Raw genomic sequence first — 19,177 nt, 5'->3', positions numbered from 1 at the left:
TAGGAGGAGGGCGGTCCCTCCTGACATAGACGTCACTGATACCAGCCCCAAGGGCTGGTGTAGTGTAATTAAAGCTTCTGTCGGGATCACGCAGGGGGCGTTCTCCCATAGTGAGACACTCACTCATGCTAATCAGAGAACCATGGTTATAGCCATAACCTCCAGTTTTCACAGTAAGCTAGCTGCTTAGTAGCAAAGTTAGCAAGTAAGCTACGTTCTACAAACCGCATTATGTTAGCACGCTAATGTTTACATTACAAGCTAACATGTATTTTTATTTTAGCTTCTTGAATTAAGTTGGTAAATAGGAGAGGTACATGTTTAAACGCTCCAATAAATAATTCAAAGACTTTTTTAAATATTAGCATTGAACCTGCGGTGAACATTGGTTTGTCGCTACTGAAATTGGGATTTTACAATTGGTCAGTGCAGTCACGTGGAAACTGGATGACGTGTTTAATGAGAAGCTGAAGCTCACAGAGGGCTACAGATTTAATGAGACCTGTGAATATACTTCTATGTGGATTTGTAGCCTTCTTATTGTTTGTTGCCAATTGTATGTGAATCCATTGTTATTACATTATGTCAATGTATAAAAAATGTCCAGGACTGATGTAAAACAAGTAAAGAAAACCTGCCAATAACTGAACTTCTCTTGACAATGAATTTATTTCTTTATTTTTACATTAACGCACAAACAAGTATAATTAAAAAAACCTTTGGTTATCATCAATAAAAGTGCCAAAAATCAGGACATAGGAACAAACACTGATCACACTGAAATACAGCTGTCCCTAGAGGGGGCTGTAAGGCTGTGCTTGAATTCAGTTGAGGCATGTGAGTCTCACAGTTGAACCAACTTCACATCAAACATCGTTCACTTTGTTTCCTCTGTGTATGTTGGCCTGTTGGTTCATGTAGGTGTCTACAGTACAACAGTCATTGTTAAAGGAACAGTCTAATTATTTGGGATTAATAACATCTTTCTGCCTCACAAAGCAAGAATTTACTAAAACCTTCTTGAAGCAATATTAGGGCAAAAATGTCTCCATCATTAAGAGCTATTTATGTGTAAACCTGTTACCACCAAAATGTTTGACCACAAAACAGTCCATTTCTCATCAGGAGCCAAGATGGCTGTTCCATCTGCTGGCAGTATCGTTGTATTTACTGTAAGTTTGAGAAGTGCTGCTCAGAGAATCTTACTTTTCACACGCGTGACATCAGCTTGAGCTGAGCTTTAAAGTGCAAAGAAAAAAAGAGGAGAAAAGGAGTCTGGATCAGAGCTTGACTGTGCTCAGACGATGGACTCTTTGGACAGCTGCTTCCCTCGCTGGCAGCCCTGTAAAGACTGCAGCGCTGATCCTTCGCTGTGTGATCTGGGGAGGAGGAGGACCACCTTCTGATTAGACTGACGCCACTCACTGTACAGTCGACAGTGATACCTGAGAGACACCTGGGGAGCACACAGAGAACATGAGGATGTCATGATGATACCTCTGGCACAAGAATTTCCTTCGGGATTAATAAAGTTTTATCTTATCTTATCTTATGATCTGAATCGTCATTTCACTGATCAAACTGCCACATTATAGGACCACAACAAGTGTCCCTCCCATGTCACCCACACACACGCCTCAGCATACCAACCAGAGTCCAGAAGAGATAAATGGTAAAAAGAGCCACAGTCAGTGTGATGAGCCCCACAGCCTCCAGCCGGCTGGAGAAGTGAAGATGATCTATAGCACCACGAAGGCAGAGCCAGCCGGAGATAGTGGCAAGAGGAGTGATGAGCAGGAAGCACACCATGTCACCAAACAGTGTGCGCTTCTCTTGGCGGAGACCTGGGTTCTGCAGCCACTGCACCAATAAGATTAAAGCAAAACATTCAGTTTCTCCATCAAGTGTAAAAGAATGGATTATAGTGTAGCTTCCCAGACTGTTCTGTACCTCGAGCAGTGGCCTGGACTTTCTCTGCACAGTGAACTGGTAGTGGCAGAGCTCACAGTAACTGGTCCCTGAGGCAGACAGCCAGTGTTCTAGGCAGCTGCGGTGGATAGTAGCCAGGGTCCCAGAACATTCACAGGGGGACAGCAGCTCCTCCTGGGCTCCACTGTCGTGACAGATACGGCACATGGGGTTCTCTGGCACACCACTGAGGATGAGAACAACAAGATGCTATGTTACAGTGTCAATGTGTCATTTATAGCTGCTATAACACCACACAGGTACAGGCTGACTGTTGTGAATCTTTGAAATAAAATTATTGAAACACATACCGCTGCTTGGTGCAAGCATCCATCCCTGAAGACATCAGGTTAGCATCGAGCTTGGTTGACACCTGTGTGTAATACTGAGGCTGATCACCGGTGGACACACTGCACTCCTCCATGGTTTTACCTGGGAGAGGTGGCTCACCAGTGTCCTGCTCAGGCTGGAAACTCACATGGGCAGACAGGCACTGGTTTGGCAAAACTTCTGGCAACAATGTGCAGTGACTGGTCATTGTTGTGGCAGACAGTGGAATGCTGAGCACGCATCGACGGTCTTACTGGGCATCTTCCATCTACAGGGGCGAGCGAGGTCATATGTAATAGTCACAATTTTGAATGTAATAGATGCTGTACAGAGGCGAGCTATCACACGCATGCACACACACTGACACACACAAACACTCAGAACATACTGTCCTATGAAGGGACAACTGTGGACACACATTAACAGCTGTGGGCCCAAAATCAATACTTATTAATCTAGGTTGCAGTCATTGATGACTGCTGTTAGCTATCTCTTATTTTAGACAGTAATGTGAACATGATTGTTTTTGAGCAGCGGTATCCTATAATAGAAATGATTTTGTAAACGATGTTTACAGCACAGGGAGATGTGAAATCCATCAACAGGCACTAATGATGCCGGGAATCTTTCAACCACTGCCCCACTCACCCAGTGGGTAGTAGTCATGGTGGAGGGACACAGGAAAAAACACAGGGAAAAATAGTCAATGGGATTGGGTCATAGGTGTATTATTTTGAAATATACATATATACATACAAATTCAGATAAATACATTTTCAGGAATACATTACAAAATGTGTTACTTAACAAAAACTACAAAAATAAAACAAAATATAAAAATATTCAATATTAAAAGAAAATTATAAAATGCAAAAATAAACAAAAAAAATGTGCAGAAATGTTATATACGTATATACATTAGGTCTCTGAGACTCTTAAGAAAGGGGAACATTCAGCATCATAACAAACCGCAGCAGGTTTTCTGCTGAGTCCTGAGCGTTAGGAGCGCCGGCTGCAGGGGAGGCTGGAGGCCGCGTCTCATTTTCAGGTTTTGCTGCAGAGGAACACACACAAACATGATCAGTCGTCACAACTTTAACATGAACTCTCATCTTATAGTCACCACATTTAGCATGTGACTTACCTGTGGCTGGAGCTCGCCTTCTGTCTCTCCTCTTCTTTTTGCCCTAAAATCAAACACATTCTGTTGGATTTCAGCTGATAAAAAACTCTTTGCAAAGACTGTGGAGTAGTGATGCAAACTGTACATACATAGTTGTCGCTGGTGGACCACTCAGGGTATTGCAGAGCATGAAAGTGTTTCTCTGCTGCAGCCAGTGTGTAATACGGGGACTGATCTTCTGGTGACATCGAGTTCCACTGTAGACAGATAACAATACAACATCAGCACCACGTGCACTGACACACACAAACACAAGTGTAAACCTTCAACATCCAACTCTGGATTTGCTAAATATACACAGATTCACAGTTCATGTTCTACATGGAAGAGTCAGAAAAGCTTTGCTAATACTGACACCTGTGTGTCGGTATGTGAACTGCAGTCCACACTGACACAATACATAGGTTTATATCATTGATCAATTACATAATAATATATACACACAAACACACAGTATTTTGCTAAACATTGGTGCCTGATTCTTACATGTGGAACTTTAAATGTGGCTTTGTTTACTGCTCATGTGATTAAACAGATTTGCTCTCTAGAGATGATAAAGCTGTGACATACATGTATGGCTGTAGGATAAAAAACACACTCACTGTCTGTCCCACGAATGCGTTCACAGCTGCGCTGTTTTTAAAGGTCTTTTCTGCCAGGACCTTTGGCCTCTGTTCCTGCAGAAAGATGATGAACGCATTTCGGGGCTTCTTGACGTAAGGTCGTCCATCCTCTTCCCCCTCACGCCGTCTCTTTCTAAAAGGAAAAGCAAATATACCACAATGAGGACACAACTATTTATCTTTGGCAGCTGTTTAGGTGAATTACACCCAAATAATGACAAACTTACTTTGATTTGCTGGTGAGAGGAGAGGTGTGTGGTGGAGCCACCAGCTCGTAGGCCACCTGTCTGCTCCTATATGAACAGACTCTGAGATTAGAAGGCAACGCAGATAGCAGAAGCTGTTAGATTTGTATGATTTACTCACGGTTCGATGACAAAATACGGGGCGGCGATGTCAACTGGTCCGTTAAACTGGGGAGAGAACACAGAACGTGATTAGACATGTTGTGCTGCTGTCATCTGTCTGTCATTCACACATGAGCTGAGTGTGTGGTTAAACAGGGTCTTACTGGTGTTGCAGGAGGAACTGTGTCACACACAGACATGTCATACAGATCCTGCAGGTGGTGTAGAGAGAGAGAGGGAAGCTGTAATACACACCCTCATTTCAAAGATCAACATATAACATGTGAGCAGTGTGAACAGTCCGCATACTTCACAGAACAGAGTTACTTGATTGAATCTGTCCTGTCTTCCGGCCTTTAGCAGCCAGCATAGTTTCTGGATAAAGTTTTGATGACATAAATCCCTGATCTGTGCTCAGTGTCTTACCTGTCCCTGGCTAGCTGTCCCTGCCTGACAGTGCTGGTATCCTGGCTGAGGGAAGACGGGAGCAGCAGCTGGTGGAGTTTGCTGCTCTAACACAAAACAACCTTGTCCCTGAGGTTGGGCATAGGATGCAGCAGGAGGAAGAGGAGGAGGGGACGGGTATAGGAGGTCATGTGATGATTTTTTACATATGGTCGCCCTTCCTTGGCCATCCTCTTCCTCCTCACTCCTTCTCTTTCTAAAAGGAAAAACAAATCTACCACAATGAGGACACAAGAATCTATCTTTGGCAGCTGTTTAGGCGAATTACACCCAAATAATGATAAACTTAGTTTGATGTGCTGGTGAGAGGAGAAGTAACAGTGTGTGATGGAGCCACCAGCTCATAGGCCACCTGTCTGCTCCTACATGAACAGACTCTGAGATTAGAAGGCAACGCAGGTAGCAGAAGCTCCGTCAGGTTTTTATGAATTACTCACGGTTCGATGACAGAATACGGGGCGGCGATGTCAACTGGTCCGTTAAACTGGGGAGAGAACACAGAATGTGATTAGACATGTTGTGCTGCTGTCATCTGTCCACCAGGGGGGATTTACCCTCTTTTTATAAAATGAAACTGTGTAAATAATCACATGCTGTCAAAAATGAGCCTCTGTGGGTGTGTGATCATCGATCAAGAATGTGTGCGGTTAGCTTACGGGTGGAGAATCAGGTGAGAAACCCAGCAGCTCATAAAAGTCCCCCTGGAAGGTGTGAGAGGGATTTATCCACTGTTCACTCTCAGCCTGCAGATGCACAGAGAACAGGTGATTAGACATGTTGTGCTGCTGACATCTGTCTGTCATTCACACATGAGCTGAGTGTGTGGTTAAACAGGGTCTTACTGGTGTTGCAGGAGGAACTGTGTCACACACAGACATGTCATACAGATCCTGCAGGTGGTGTAGAGAGAGAGAGGGAAGCTGTAATACACACCCTCATTTCAAAGATCAACATATAACATGTGAGCAGTGTGAACAGTCAGCATACTTCACAGAACAGAGTCACTTGATTGAATCTGTCCTGTCTTCCGGCCTTTAGCAGCCAGCATAGTTTCTGGATAAACTTTTGATGACATAAATCCCTGATCTGTGCTCAGGGTCTTACCTGTCCCTGGCTAGCTGTCCCTGCCTGACAGTGCTGGTATCCTGCTGGTGGAGTTTGCTGCTCAAACACAGGACCAGCTTGTCCCTGAGGGTGGACACAGGATGCAGCAGCGGCAGCAGGAGGAAGAAAAGGAAGGGGTGAGTAGAGGATGTCCTGCAAGTCCTCGTCAAAAGTTGGGTGCACCTCAGCCCGCTCCAGTCCCCGCACAACATGCTCAAGCTCTGCGATGAGGTCCATGTCTGACTGACGTCCCTGAAGTCGTCCGGATTTAGATGGACTGTCCGTGTCTGTGACACACAGTAATAGAAAACTTATCTTCAGCCTCCCTTAATAAGAGGCTGTGGGCATTTTAACTTACCGCTACCTTAGCGAACAATTTTACACACAAACACCAATAAATATATTATATGAACGGCATTTCAGTATGTTGTTATTTAGCTCTTACGAAGGCCAAACTAGCTCAAAGTGTGTGTGAGTTCTCACCGGGTGCTCAGTGCCGATGGTCTGCTATGACTGACTCCTTAAGTGAAGATCAGGTCTCGTTTTCACCGCTTTTCTTCGTAGAAAAAGATGCTTCTTGTTTGTAGAAGAAACCAACTGTTGAGCCCGAAGATCATAGGACTGTGACGTAGGTTTCGAATGTTTACAAAATGCATTTTCTCGTCTCCTGCCTACAGTTTTGAAACCAAGCAACGTGTTGTTATCAACATGAGAGATAGCATTAGCATCATCATGTTGTCATACGTCAGCGTAACTTTCCGAACAATTACTTTTAGCTGTGACTTTTTACTCCACTTAACATCAATTAGCAGTTTATACCACAATTCATGTAGGCCTACGTTCTCTTTCATAGCATTCGTTTCGTGTCTCACTATGGGAGAACGCCCCCTGCGTGATCCCGACAGAAGCTTTAATTACACTACACCAGCCCTTGGGGCTGGTATCAGTGACGTCTATGTCAGGAGGGACCGCCCTCCTCCTATATAATAGGCTGACATAGCTTCAGTCGCCATTCAAACACCTCTTCTCGCTTCTCACAGAAGCCTGATGACAACTGTGTTACTGGGTGCCTAGCTAAACTGCCCACTGATTCGAGTGAAAACTCGGTCACCGGGCGCTTGGTCCCACACGACACGGTTGCTTCACAGCTGAAGAATAGTAGAAATACTATTCCACGCTATCGGTGAAAGTAGAAATACTCTTGCCTCAAGTAGCAATACTTGTCACAGCCGAAGTAGCGATACTTCTGCTAACAGCGGGTGCGTTAGCATCGTCTGTAGGTAGCAATACCACTATACAGCTCACGCTAATAATACCCACAGCAGGTAGCGATACCTCATCACAGGCTAGCCAGGAAAATAGCCATATTTCCCTGAACACAACCAGTAGCTGCACAAGCTAACGCTAGCGCCCTTGAACCCTATGCTAGTCATGGCCACGGCTAACAACCCCGCTGCTAGCTCGCCAGGCTAGTTTGTCCGGCGGTGACCCACTGCTGTCGGAGACAGCCTCGCCGCAAGGCGGGGTGGATATGTCGGGTGGGGCGGCTGAAGCGCTGCCGCCCGGGCTGAGTTGGGCAGACGCAGTTAACCAGACTGCAGACTCCTGTTTCCCGTCAGAGGAGGGATGGGAGAGCCTTATCCGTGTCGACCCGAGACGAGACGCTGATGACGAGGAGGGAGAGTCTGCCGACTCCGAGCTCCTGTTATCAGACGGTGACGAAGAAGAAACTAACTTCAGCGTCACCGGCGGGGCTGCAAAGCCGGGCGTCGCGATGGGAGAAATCCCTTCGGCGCTTTCTCCCCTGGATCTCGACATGCAGGACATGTGCAAACGTGCCGCTGTAAGGCTCAACATCCCGTGGCCCACGGTTCAAGCCGAGGAAGTCAGGTCTCGCTTTGATGGCAAGAAGCTGCCCAAAGCAAAGAAGACGGGGAAACAAGTGCTGCCAATTTTCCCAGAGCTGCTTGATGAGATAGCGGCTACGTGGAAAGCTAAACCATACAGCGAGAAACACCCCATCTCGGGGAGCTCCCTGTTGGATTGCGAGGGGATGGAGGCTAACGGCATCCGCCAAATACCTCCCATTGAGCCGCTGGTAGCGACACACCTTCACCCGAAGACGTCCCTGTCCTCCTCGGTTTCATCTTTTCCCTCCAAGACAGACCGCTTTCAGTCCAGCCTCACTGACAAGTGTTATAAGGCGGCGGCTCTGTCGACCAGGGCTCTCAACGCCTCCTCTATCCTGACGGCCACCAGGCGGAATTAGAGGAGGACATGACGGCTAAACCAGATAACTCCCTGTGGGAAGAAATCTGCGTCATTACGGACCACGTCCTTCGCCTCCACAAGGTGGCTATCCAAGCCACGGGAAGAGCCATGGGTCTTATGGTCCTGCAAGAGAGAGCGCGCTGGCTGGGGCTCACCAACCTCACGACTAAGGAGAAAGAGGAGCTCCTCGACACTCCGGTCGTCCCTCATGGGCTCTTCGGCTCGGCTGTTGCCTCCATGCAGAAGAGATGTGAGGAGAAAAAGAGAGATGATGAGGCGCTGAAACTTTGCCTGCCGAGGAGGGCTCCACCTGTTACTCCCGGCACTTCGCGTCAGTCATATGCTCAGGCTGTCTCTCACCCGGCTCCTGCTTATCGGATCCCCAAGGTGTCCAAGACGCAGGCAGCCCCTCCAGCCCCTAAAAGCGCCGGCAACCCATGGGCTAGGAAGCAGTCTCCCCATGCTCGGCAAGCCGCTCCACCACCTCAACCCGCTACCGCGACGGTGAGGAAGAGGAAGCGGCAGGCCTGACCGCTTCTCCCCAGGTGGAGGGCCGACCCAGGCTGCCCCCCCAACGGGTCGCCCTGCCCTTCTCCAGCTCAGTTCCAGAGCGGGTTCTGCGGGACGTTGCCCGCATAGAGTGCAGCACTTGGGCCGGTGTTCACGTTCGAGTGCCCAACAAACACAGACAGCATTCTCAGTGTTGCACAAGCACTTCTGTCTTGCACTCTGTAATAAAACAGTCCAATGCGCATCCAGGCAGAGAGCCGAGGGCGCTGTTGACTATGACTATGAAAAAAATGCAGAAAAAAGATATGTTAAGACACACAACTATCTTCTCTGCTATAACACAGCCCGCGGGGACCAACATCCCCGCGGCTGTGACGCGGTCCGCCCGGGCACCTCCATGCAGCAGGCAGGAGTCACCGGGGCGGATGGGCGTTGGGTGTTACGCACCTCGACCTCAAGAGGGCGCCAACGTACCACATATGACAGAGTTGCCGGTCAGCCCGCTTTCTCTGCACACAGAGAATTGGGCGGCCTGCACACGGTCAGAATGGGTGTTGAGAACCGTTCAGAAGGGTTACAGACTTCAATTCAGAGCCGTTCCACCTCATTTCAAAGGGATGATTTTTTCTCATGCTCAGGGAGAATCCGCAAACATTCTCCTAGAGGAAATTTCCACTCTGAGGGAGAAAGGAGCAATAAGAGTTGTCCCGCCCGAGGAGGCCCACAGCGGGTTCTACTCGAGGTATTTCCTGGTTCCAAAAAAGGGGGGGCAGGGGATGAGGGCCATCCTGGACCTCAGAGCCCTGAACCACTATTTAAGGAAATACAAATTCAGGATGCTGACACACGCCTCTCTGCTGCGTTTCGTGCGGGCAGGCGATTGGTTCACATCTGTCGACCTGAGGGATGCATATTTCCACATTCCAGTGTATCCTCCACACTGGAAGTTTCTCAGGTTTGCCTTCCGAGGGACAGCATACGAGTTCATGGTGCTGCCGTTCGGCCTGTCATTGAGTCCCAGAGTGTTTGTGAAATGCACAGAGGCAGCTGTAGCCCCACTCAGGGAGAGAGGCATCCGCGTGGCCACTTACATAGACGACTGGCTTGTCGCAGCCTCTACACCCCGAGAGGTGGCCCACCATACAGATGTTCTCAGGGAACATCTGGTGAGTTTGGGGTTTCGCCTGAATATGGAAAAAAGCATGTTGACACCTTCTCAGTGCATCACCTTCATAGGCCTGACTTTGGACTCTCTCCAAGGCAGAGTTTTCCTGTCTCAGGACAGGGTGGTGGCAATGAAAGGATGCCTTGCACTGTTTCACAGGGGCAACACAGTCACACTCAGACAGTGTCAGAGGCTGTTAGGCCTGATGGCCTCGTCTGTGGTGGTGATACCCCTGGGACGCCTGTACATGAGAGGGCCTCAGCGTTGGGTAGCCTCCCTTGGCCTAGATCCTCTCCGAGATGGTCATCGACGGGTGAGGGTTTCTGTGGACTGCTCACTGGCTCTGCGCCAGTGGAAGAGCCCAGGGTTTCTGACCCAGGGGGCTACCATGGGAACTGTTTCGGCCAGGAAGGTGATCTCTACAGATGCCTCTCTCACAGGCTGGGGTGCTACACACGAAGGGAGGACAGTGAACGGGAAGTGGGGCCCTCACATGCGCTTCACCCACATAAACTGTCTGGAGCTGATTGCTGTTCATTTGGCTCTAAAACATTTCCTCCCCTGGCTGCGGGGACACCATGTCCTAGTGAGGACAGACAACTCCACCGTGGTAGCCTACATCAACAGGCAGGGAGGCTTGAGATCTCTGCGGTTGCATGCGCTGGCACACAGACTGATAGTCTGGAGCAATGTGCACTTTCAGTCACTGAGAGCGACTCATGTTCCAGGCGTACTGAATTGCGGGGCGGACCTACTCTCCAGGGGGATCCCTCTATATGCAGACTGGAGACTTCACCCAGAAGTGGTGAAGCAGATTTGGCTGCGGTATGGACGGGCGGCAGTGGACCTTTATGCGTCAGCGGAGAATGCCCAGTGTCCGCTGTTAGGTTCAAACCCCAAACATTTGTATTACACAACCTGCACAAAAGAGACACAGAGAGTTAGATATCTTTTTACTTGCAAGGAGAGTGACCAGAGACTGCTCAGTTACAATCTCCCACGCCACTCTGAAGCAGCTCTGGGTTCTCCAAGCCTTTTATTAGTTGGGAACGCCCTAATACATAGTTTACTAAGGGACAAAGGGTTCATGCATCACAAATCTTAGTTTCGTTTTACGATGTCCTTGAACATCTTCAACAAGCTCTGTGTGAAAGTGTGTGTGTGTCATCTTCGGCCTCTGTTCTTTCTCCAGTCTTGACCTGTTGTAAAGTGGTTAAGCTGCACATACCATGCTGTATAGACATGTCAAAGTTCAACTAGGTTAAGCATACCTTCAAACATAAACACTTATGTGATTTAGGTTAACTCAAATATAAAACACTCATGTGATTTAGGTTAACTCAAATAGAAGCATAAATCAACAGGTTAAATGATACTACACACAGCAAGATACTTAAATCATTATGCACACATAAAGAGTAAGATGTAACTCATATAACGACGTAAGATGTAACTCATATAATGAAGTAAAAGTAGGATAACTTATGTACATTGATTCCAACATTTCCCTCCTGTTTATTCACTTTTACTGCTTTATGTTACATCCTTTAATGACCACTTCTGGTTAAGATTTTCGGTCACAAATTCATACATGCAGTATAAAATGGTACACTCAGAGGGATGGATCATCTCAGTCAGGTAGGAAGACAGCCATGTCTTCGTCATCGTCATCCTCATCCTCATCCTCCGGTGGATTTTCTACAACAAAAGGTAACAGAGCATACACTTCCCGCATCTCTGCTCTAACAGGTGCTATGGCGGTGGTTATCATTCTAGTGCACAATGCTCTAATGCAGGGAATGCAACAACATCCACATAAGGTGAGAATAGCGGCAAATACAGCGATAGACATGATGATGGACATCACCAATTGTTTATACTTGCCAAACATGTCTCCAAAACCGTTCTACAGCGATGTGTCCACTCCAGAATGGTCTTTCATCTTGCTGTTAAGGGATTTTAAGCCTTCCAGAGCCCTGGTAAGGCTGCCATCAGCTGCTGTGTTATTCGGAATGAACGTGCAGCACTGGTCCCCAAAGATGGAACAGACTCCACCTTTCTCTGCCAACAACATATCAACAGCAATACGATTTTGGAAAGCCATTAAAGAGGTAGCGGAAAGCTGCTCGTGAATAGCGGAGAAACCTTCTTCAGTTTTGTTTCCTAATTTCTGCACATTAAAGTGGATGTAGTTGATTCGGTCTACATTCTTATTAATAGTGCACCACCAACATAAAACAGATTCAAAACCTGCAGAAACTTGGTTTACCAGTTTATACTCATCTGGGACGCCCCTGGGTACTCCGATGCTGTCTATGTATGTCGGGTCATCACCCTGCCAAGACCTAGTGGATCTCCTTTTAGCTGTATGGATCCAATGATGAGGCATCACACTTTTAACATTCTCAACTAAATCTGTAGCTGAGAGAGGAACGAGGGATACAGGCAGAATCAATGTTACAGAAGCACACAGTCCTGTGGTTTTAGCTGGTAATACATCAAACAATCTGTCATCTCCACACCACCACCAGATGTCGCTGCGGGATTTTGGCTTGAAGTGCTCACCCACAGTTTCCACAGCATAACATTGTGTGTCATTCAGTCTTCCCAGTCTTTTACCTGTACCTGTACGGTTAACACATGTGAAATTTCCTGCAGCTACTTTGTTAGAAAACTTAGGCTTTTTCCTTTCAGGTGGAGTTAGAGGGTGAATTTTATCCCAAAAGGAACATTTTGCTGACGGAGTAGTATAGCTCATTACATTTACTAGGCATGTCAAATTCAAAGCTGAAGGTACAACCTGTAGGAGTGGTCTAGCACTCAAACACACAACACAATCTGCCTGTGTTGCTTGGGCAGCTTGTTCTGCCATTAAAAGCCAATTATTCTCAAATCCTGAAATGCCAGTAGTAATTTTGAACCATTCATCCGTCTCACCATCTTCCTCCTTAATGATGATTGTCTTTGTCCTTGGTTGGCCTCCTGCCACAACGAGTTTACCCTCCGTGTTGTTGAAAGTCGTGTCCTGTCCTGCACTCAGAAGGGAACATAATCGTAAAATCCAGCATGGATCACGACCTGACATCCAGGCACACAAGTATACTCGTCTACAGTTTTCTCTGTCTAAGAGTACATGTCCAGATTTGACCTTTAATGTTACACTGTCTTTAGTGACCATCAGAGTAGGAATGATTCTCTTAAATTCTTGGGCACACTCAGCCCATCCGTAGGAATTTGGAGCCCACTTCAGATCAGTGGATCTAAAAACTGTACCCCACGACCCGCTGTCACCCATAGGTGACCTACCATAGGGAGTACAATCAAGGTAAAATGTATGTCCGAAATAGTCTTTTGGCTGTGAACGATGAACTGCAGTCTGAAAGGCGGAACTAGGAATAACAATGGTCTGGCTCACAGCTACAGAGTTGTAACACAAAACTACTTCTGGGTTGAAGTCAGGTTGCTGATATTTTTCTGAGCATGGGTGTACAGGAACAAAGTCGATCGCTCTCTTTTCCTTAGCTGATAGTGTCTCATATCTTTCCCATAACAAGATTATAGTTATAGCAACGAGTCCGATTACTCCTGCTACGGCTACCATCCTCTTATGTGCTGGGGTCAACACCATTTTTCAACATTCCTAAGACTCCTCCTAAATCACCTGCCCAGAGTGGTGGACAATCTTCACCGGGTTTGAGACGACAGCAACCTATGGTTACGGCCCCCTTTGTAGTCGGCCTTTGCTCTGGAGGTGCCTGTTTTGAGAAGTCACTAATCTACGCCAAATACCACAGCACTAACACTACAATACAGAGGATGATAGCAACTGCCTGCGCTATAATCACAAAAGTTATTTTACTCATGTTTAATTATTTTCTTACAATGAGACAAATGAACCCAACTACTCCTTTCTGCAACCTTCACTGCTGTGCCAGTTGTTAAAAGTACCTGATACGGGCCTTCCCACTTAGGTGAATGCCAATGTTTCTTCTTTATACTTTTTATCAGGACCCAGTCTCCTGGCTCTACTAGCTAGTCATCCTGTGGGAACACAGAGGATGTATCATCGTTATCGGTCTGATTAAACACCTGTTTCTGTTGCTCCAGCATTTTTCTCATGTAGTCAGCTAAAGTACTTTCATCATCAGTTTCCCACACATTTTGAAAGAAAGGCAATCTGTAAGGTCTGCCAAACAGAATTTCATAAGGTGTTAGTCCATTTGTACTTGTAATGTTTATGTACAACTTTACTAAATCTAAGCATTTAGTCCATGGTCTGTTTGTCTCTTCCATACATTTTTTAAGTCTATTTTTTATTGTTCCATTCATTCTCTCTACCAACCCTGCGCTCTGTGGATGATAAGCACAATGGTGTTTTAGATCTATACAAAACATTTTGCCTATGTTAGAGATTAGTTGATTTACAAAATGAGAACCATTATCACTGTAGATTTTTTCTGGAATCCCATAGCGAGGAATAATGTCTTTACACAAAGCTTTCGCTACCGTTAGTGCGTCTGGGTTTTTTGTAGGAAATAGTTCAATCCATTTCGAAAAAGAATCAATTATGACTAAACAGTATTTTTTACCTTCACTTTTGTTTAGTTCTATGAAATCCATGTGTATGTGCTGGAACGGATAATTAGGTTTTGGAAACTGTCCTCTTTTTGGTCTCAAATTGCCTTGAGCATTATGTTTTGCACATATCAAACATGCTCTGCAAAAATTTTTTGAATAGGAATTGAATCCATATGTTGTGTACTTTCTGGCTACCAAGCTCAACATCCCCCCTGTGGAGACATGTGTTTGCCCATGGCTCCATATAGCGGCCCATTTATATAGATTTTTTGGTAGGATTGGTTTATTTTCTGGTCATGTGTATATTCCCTCTTTTAGTTGTGCCCCCTTTCGTTTCCACTGTTCCAGCTCTTGGTTGGGTGATTGTTGTTGCATATCACGTAGTATGTCATGGTTTAAGTTAGTGTCTGACATACTGAAAACATGGATTTCACCCTGCGCGGCTTCTTTTGCTGTTTTGTCTGCAAATGCATTTCCTCTAGAAACAGGGTCAGTCCCGTTTGTGTGTGCTGCACATTTGCATATGGCTAATTGTTTCGGCAAATTTATAGCCTGTAGCAGTTCTGAAAGAAGTTTTGCATGCGTTACTGGTTTTCCCGTAGATGTTATCATGCCTCTATTTTTCCAATGTTGCGCAAATGTATGAGTTGTTGCATATGCGTATTGGCTGTCAGTGTAAATTGTTGCTATTTTGTCTTTCATTAATTTACAAGCTTCAGTGAGAGCTACTAATTCTGCTGCTTGTGCAGAAAAATGTTGAGGGAGTGCCTCTGCTCTCAAAACCTTATCTTGTGTTACGACAGCATAGCCTGTCTTTGTTTTTCCTTTATCATCCTTTTTAGAAGAACCGTCAACAAACAGTGTGTGTCCCTGCTGTAAAGGAATATCCTTTAAGTCTGCTCTGCTCTTAGCTGTCTGTTCTGATAGAGATTCACAGTCATGAGGCTCCCCCTCCCCTTCTGTGGGCACGAGTGTAGCCGGGTTAAGCACTGTGCAGCGTTCTATTTTTAGATGTGGTTGTGAGAGTAAAATGGACATGCAGGATAAATGTCTGGCCGGGGAGAGAAAAGTCATTTTGGTTTGCAATAATAAGGCAGACACAGCATGAGGGACTTTTAAAAGTAACAGATGAAAAAGTACAATGTCTGCACTTGAAATTACAGCTAATGACGCAGCGATCACTGCTCTCACGCAATGAGGCAATGCACATGCTACAGCATCCAACTTTGTCGAGTAGTAGGCAATTGGCCTGAGTTTATTTCCATGCATTTGTGTCAAAACTGAGGTCATGAAATATCCTTTACAATCTACCATTTGCACAAACTCCTTTTGGTAGTCTGGTAAGGCCAATGTGCAGCTGCTTACCATGGCCTGTTTTAAATTGCACAGAGCATTTTCAGCTTCAATCGTCCACTTAAGGCTGTCAGACATTTTCAATTCTTCCTTATACATCAAAGACTGCAATGGTGCAGTTAATTCTGCATAATTCGGCACCCAACTTCGGCAATAATTAGTCAAACCTAAAAATGACATCATCTGCTTTTTTGTTAGTGGCTTGGGTGCTTGTAGAATTGCAGCTTTTCTCTCCTCCAGTATTGTTCTCCCCCCTGTACATAACTGGTGTCCTAAATATTTTACTTTTTCCTGACAGAACTGTAGTTTGCTTTTGTTTACTTTATGGCCCTCTTGTGCCAAATGTTTTAACAATGCAATCGTGTCCGTTTTACAGCCTGCCTCTGTTTCTGACGCCACGAGAATGTCATCTACATAAGTAAGCAATTGACTCTTACTTGGAGGTTCAAAAGTGGAAAGACTAGAAGCAATTACTTGTGAATAGATAGTTGGACTTTCACAATAACCTTGAGGCAACCTGGTGTATGTGTATCTTTTCCCTTTGAAAGTAAATGCAAACCAGAATTGGCTATCTTTATGCACTGGTACCGAAAAGAATGCATTGCTTATGTCTATCACAGTAAAATATTTAGCTTTTGGATTCAGTGAATTTAATAGTGTATGTGGGTCTGCTACGCATGGAGACCTCTGAATTACTGCATTATTCACTGCTATCAAATCCTGAACCATCCTCCACCCTGTAGATGGAGGCGCCTTTTTCACTGGAAAAATAGGCGTGTTCACTGGAGAGTCTGCGCATTCTATCAATACACCTGCTTTCTTTAAATCCTCAATTACCGGTTCTATTCCTTCCATTGCATCAGGCTTTAAAGGATACTGTTTTATTCTAGGACGATGTTCTGTTTTGGGCCTGATTATTACCGGTTGTGCTCGTTTCACTAGTCCTACATCCGTGGGTCCTTGTGACCATAGTTCAGAGGGAACTTGTTTCAATAAATTCTCCTGCTCATCAGTGAAGAAAATGTATCACTTTTCAGTTTCAGCCAAATGTACTCCTGCTTGGACAGTCACAGTCCAGAATAATGCTTTTCTGGTCAGTTCAGTTGAATCACTATACCAGGTGTTTACACCTGTTGCTGTCCAATCACACGCTTTCTCTCCTCTATTCACTAGCTGTCCGAGATCTCTCCATCTAGCATGTGTGTGTTTACATAGAGAGATGTGCATGTGGTTCCAGTGTTGTCTGTACAAAGTTTTAACTTGATCTGGTACAGTGACTGCAGCTGCAGCATTTGCTATACCATCAGAATACAAGTATGTCACTGTCACTTTAGCAGGTGTGACTTTATCCAAACGTTCTTTATACTTAGGATCAACGTGGTCAGTGTACCACATGGTGATATGCAAATCATTTGGTGACATTTGATCCTGAACCTGCCTCACCGCTCCTTTCCCTTCATTCATAAGAGAATCTCCCATAGAAATGGGTTGCCTGTTAGGAACGTCAAGTGTATAGTAGTAATTAGGTTTCCCTGTCCCTTGCACTACATATACTTCATCTGGTTTCTGTCTGATCATTTTTAATCCTTCAGGTGTTGGTACAATGGCTAGGCCTAGAGAAACTAAGGCATCTCTTCCAAGCAAATTTACTGGACATTCTGGCAGCCACAAAACTGATAGCTGACATGATTTTCCTTTCGGGTCTCTAAGCCATATAGGTTCTGTTTCTTGAACCATTTTAATAGCACCTTGTGCTGATCGTACAGTAGAATAATTAGGGCCCAATGAAAGGTGCGGTAGCTTTTCTCTAATTGTGGTCCTGCACGCTCCAGTGTCACAAAGAAATTTAACTGGAGTGCCTTGTACCATTATAGTGATCTCTGGCCTTATTTTTTCCTCAAAAAACAAATCCTCTAGATTTAACACTTCCTCTCCTTCATCAACCTCTCCCTCAGGTTCTCCTTCTAACTGTGTATGTTCTAGTCATGCTGTCCCGTGACTGTGGGGGGAGGGATTGCTTCTGCAATCTCTCGCTATGTGGCCTTCCTTTCCGCATGACCAGCACGCTCTGGGGTTATCAGTTGAGCGTGATCCAAAACCTCCTCTGCCTCTGGCCCTACCGCGTCCGCGACCTCGACCTCTGGCTTGTTGATAAAACACAGCTGGCTCTTCTTCTTCCTGATAGAAGACCAACTCCTTTTTTCCTTTTTTGCTGCTAATGACTTTCTCCGCATGCAGGGCATGATTTACATACTCTGCGAGTGTTCCCCCGCTCATGCCTATATAATGACGACTTACCCACCCACTAATCTCTGGTAGTGAGCCTGAGTGTAAAGCGTTTTTTAGCTGTTGTTTATAAGCTCCATCATCAGCGTCATCCATCACTAGACCACTGTGCGCTCTAAAAATTTTCTCCATCCTTACTCTGTACTCCTCAAACGGCTCCTCTGGCTTTTGTTTACACCTTCCAATTTCAGTGTAATTTGCTCTCCTTCTATATCTGTTTCTGATCCGGTCTAAAAGCGGATTCACATTTCTATTTAATTCCCCACTCTCAGGAGGATGAATCTGGTTTTGTGCATCAGTAGGGGAATAATTTCCTTTTACATAAAACCAGTCAGGACCTGTTAAGGTCATCCAAATTTGCTGAACTTCTGCTCCATTTAAATGATATGATTGTCGCAGATTTTCCATTTGTGTGATGCATTCCTCAACATCCTCCTTAGGGTGTGGAATCCCCTCAACTGCTTTTTTAACATCACTTTGAGTCCAAGTTCTGAATACTCTAATCACCTCTCTCTCACCCTCCTGGCCTGCGCGTGGATTAGGTAATTCTATTAGAGGGAAAACATCTGTGTCTTCTCTCTCTTGTGAGAAATCAGGTATTTTTGGTTTCGGAGAAAACATATTTTGTATTCCGGTTGTTAAGCCTTTTGACCAGTCTCCTACACTGCCTTTTGAACGGGTCAGCATTGTGTGTGGAGTTTCAAATACAGGAGGTGCGTAGCTGGGCTGTGAAATTGCATTTGCAAGAGGTGTGTATTTGGGCGGCCCCCCTGGTGGCCCCGCTGCTATGTGTGTGTCTGGAGCGGAGACCTCAGCCTGTTGTTGCAACAGCTGTCTAGCCTCTGCATATGGCCCACTAAATTCATCATCCTCCTTCCTGTGAAACATCAATGTCTGTTTCTCTCCTACACTGTCACTGCCTGCTGCCCCTTTTTTCTTTTTCTCATCCCTCTCCCGTCTCGCCTTCTTCTCACCTTCCTCACGCTGTCCTGCT

The 19,177-nt window shown here is 45.6% G+C and overlaps 1 protein-coding gene across 2 annotated transcripts; it reads right to left on the bottom strand.

Moving 5' to 3' along the window:
- Positions 1-650: 650 nt before the first annotated feature.
- Positions 651-2,587, bottom strand: LOC114443784 (E3 ubiquitin-protein ligase MARCH3-like). Of its 2 annotated transcripts, none has more exons than XM_028418104.1 (4): positions 2,280-2,586; positions 1,951-2,155; positions 1,651-1,860; positions 651-1,456 (listed from the first exon to the last, which is right to left on the bottom strand). In XM_028418104.1, exons 1-4 carry the CDS (start codon positions 2,504-2,506, stop codon positions 1,298-1,300), a joined length of 801 nt encoding a protein of 266 aa, XP_028273905.1. In that variant the 5' UTR covers positions 2,507-2,586; the 3' UTR covers positions 651-1,297. The 2 variants fall into 2 exon arrangements, with proteins under 2 accessions (XP_028273905.1, XP_028273906.1); XM_028418105.1 differs by having other exon boundaries at positions 1,324-1,456; positions 1,647-1,860; positions 2,280-2,587.
- Positions 2,588-19,177: the final 16,590 nt, after the last annotated feature.

This window comes from Parambassis ranga, chromosome 12, assembly GCF_900634625.1.
Source record: "Parambassis ranga chromosome 12, fParRan2.1, whole genome shotgun sequence".
NCBI lineage: Eukaryota > Metazoa > Chordata > Actinopteri > Ambassidae > Parambassis > Parambassis ranga.
Note: the sequence above shows the minus strand (reverse complement) of the source record. Positions and strands in the feature narration are given on the sequence as shown.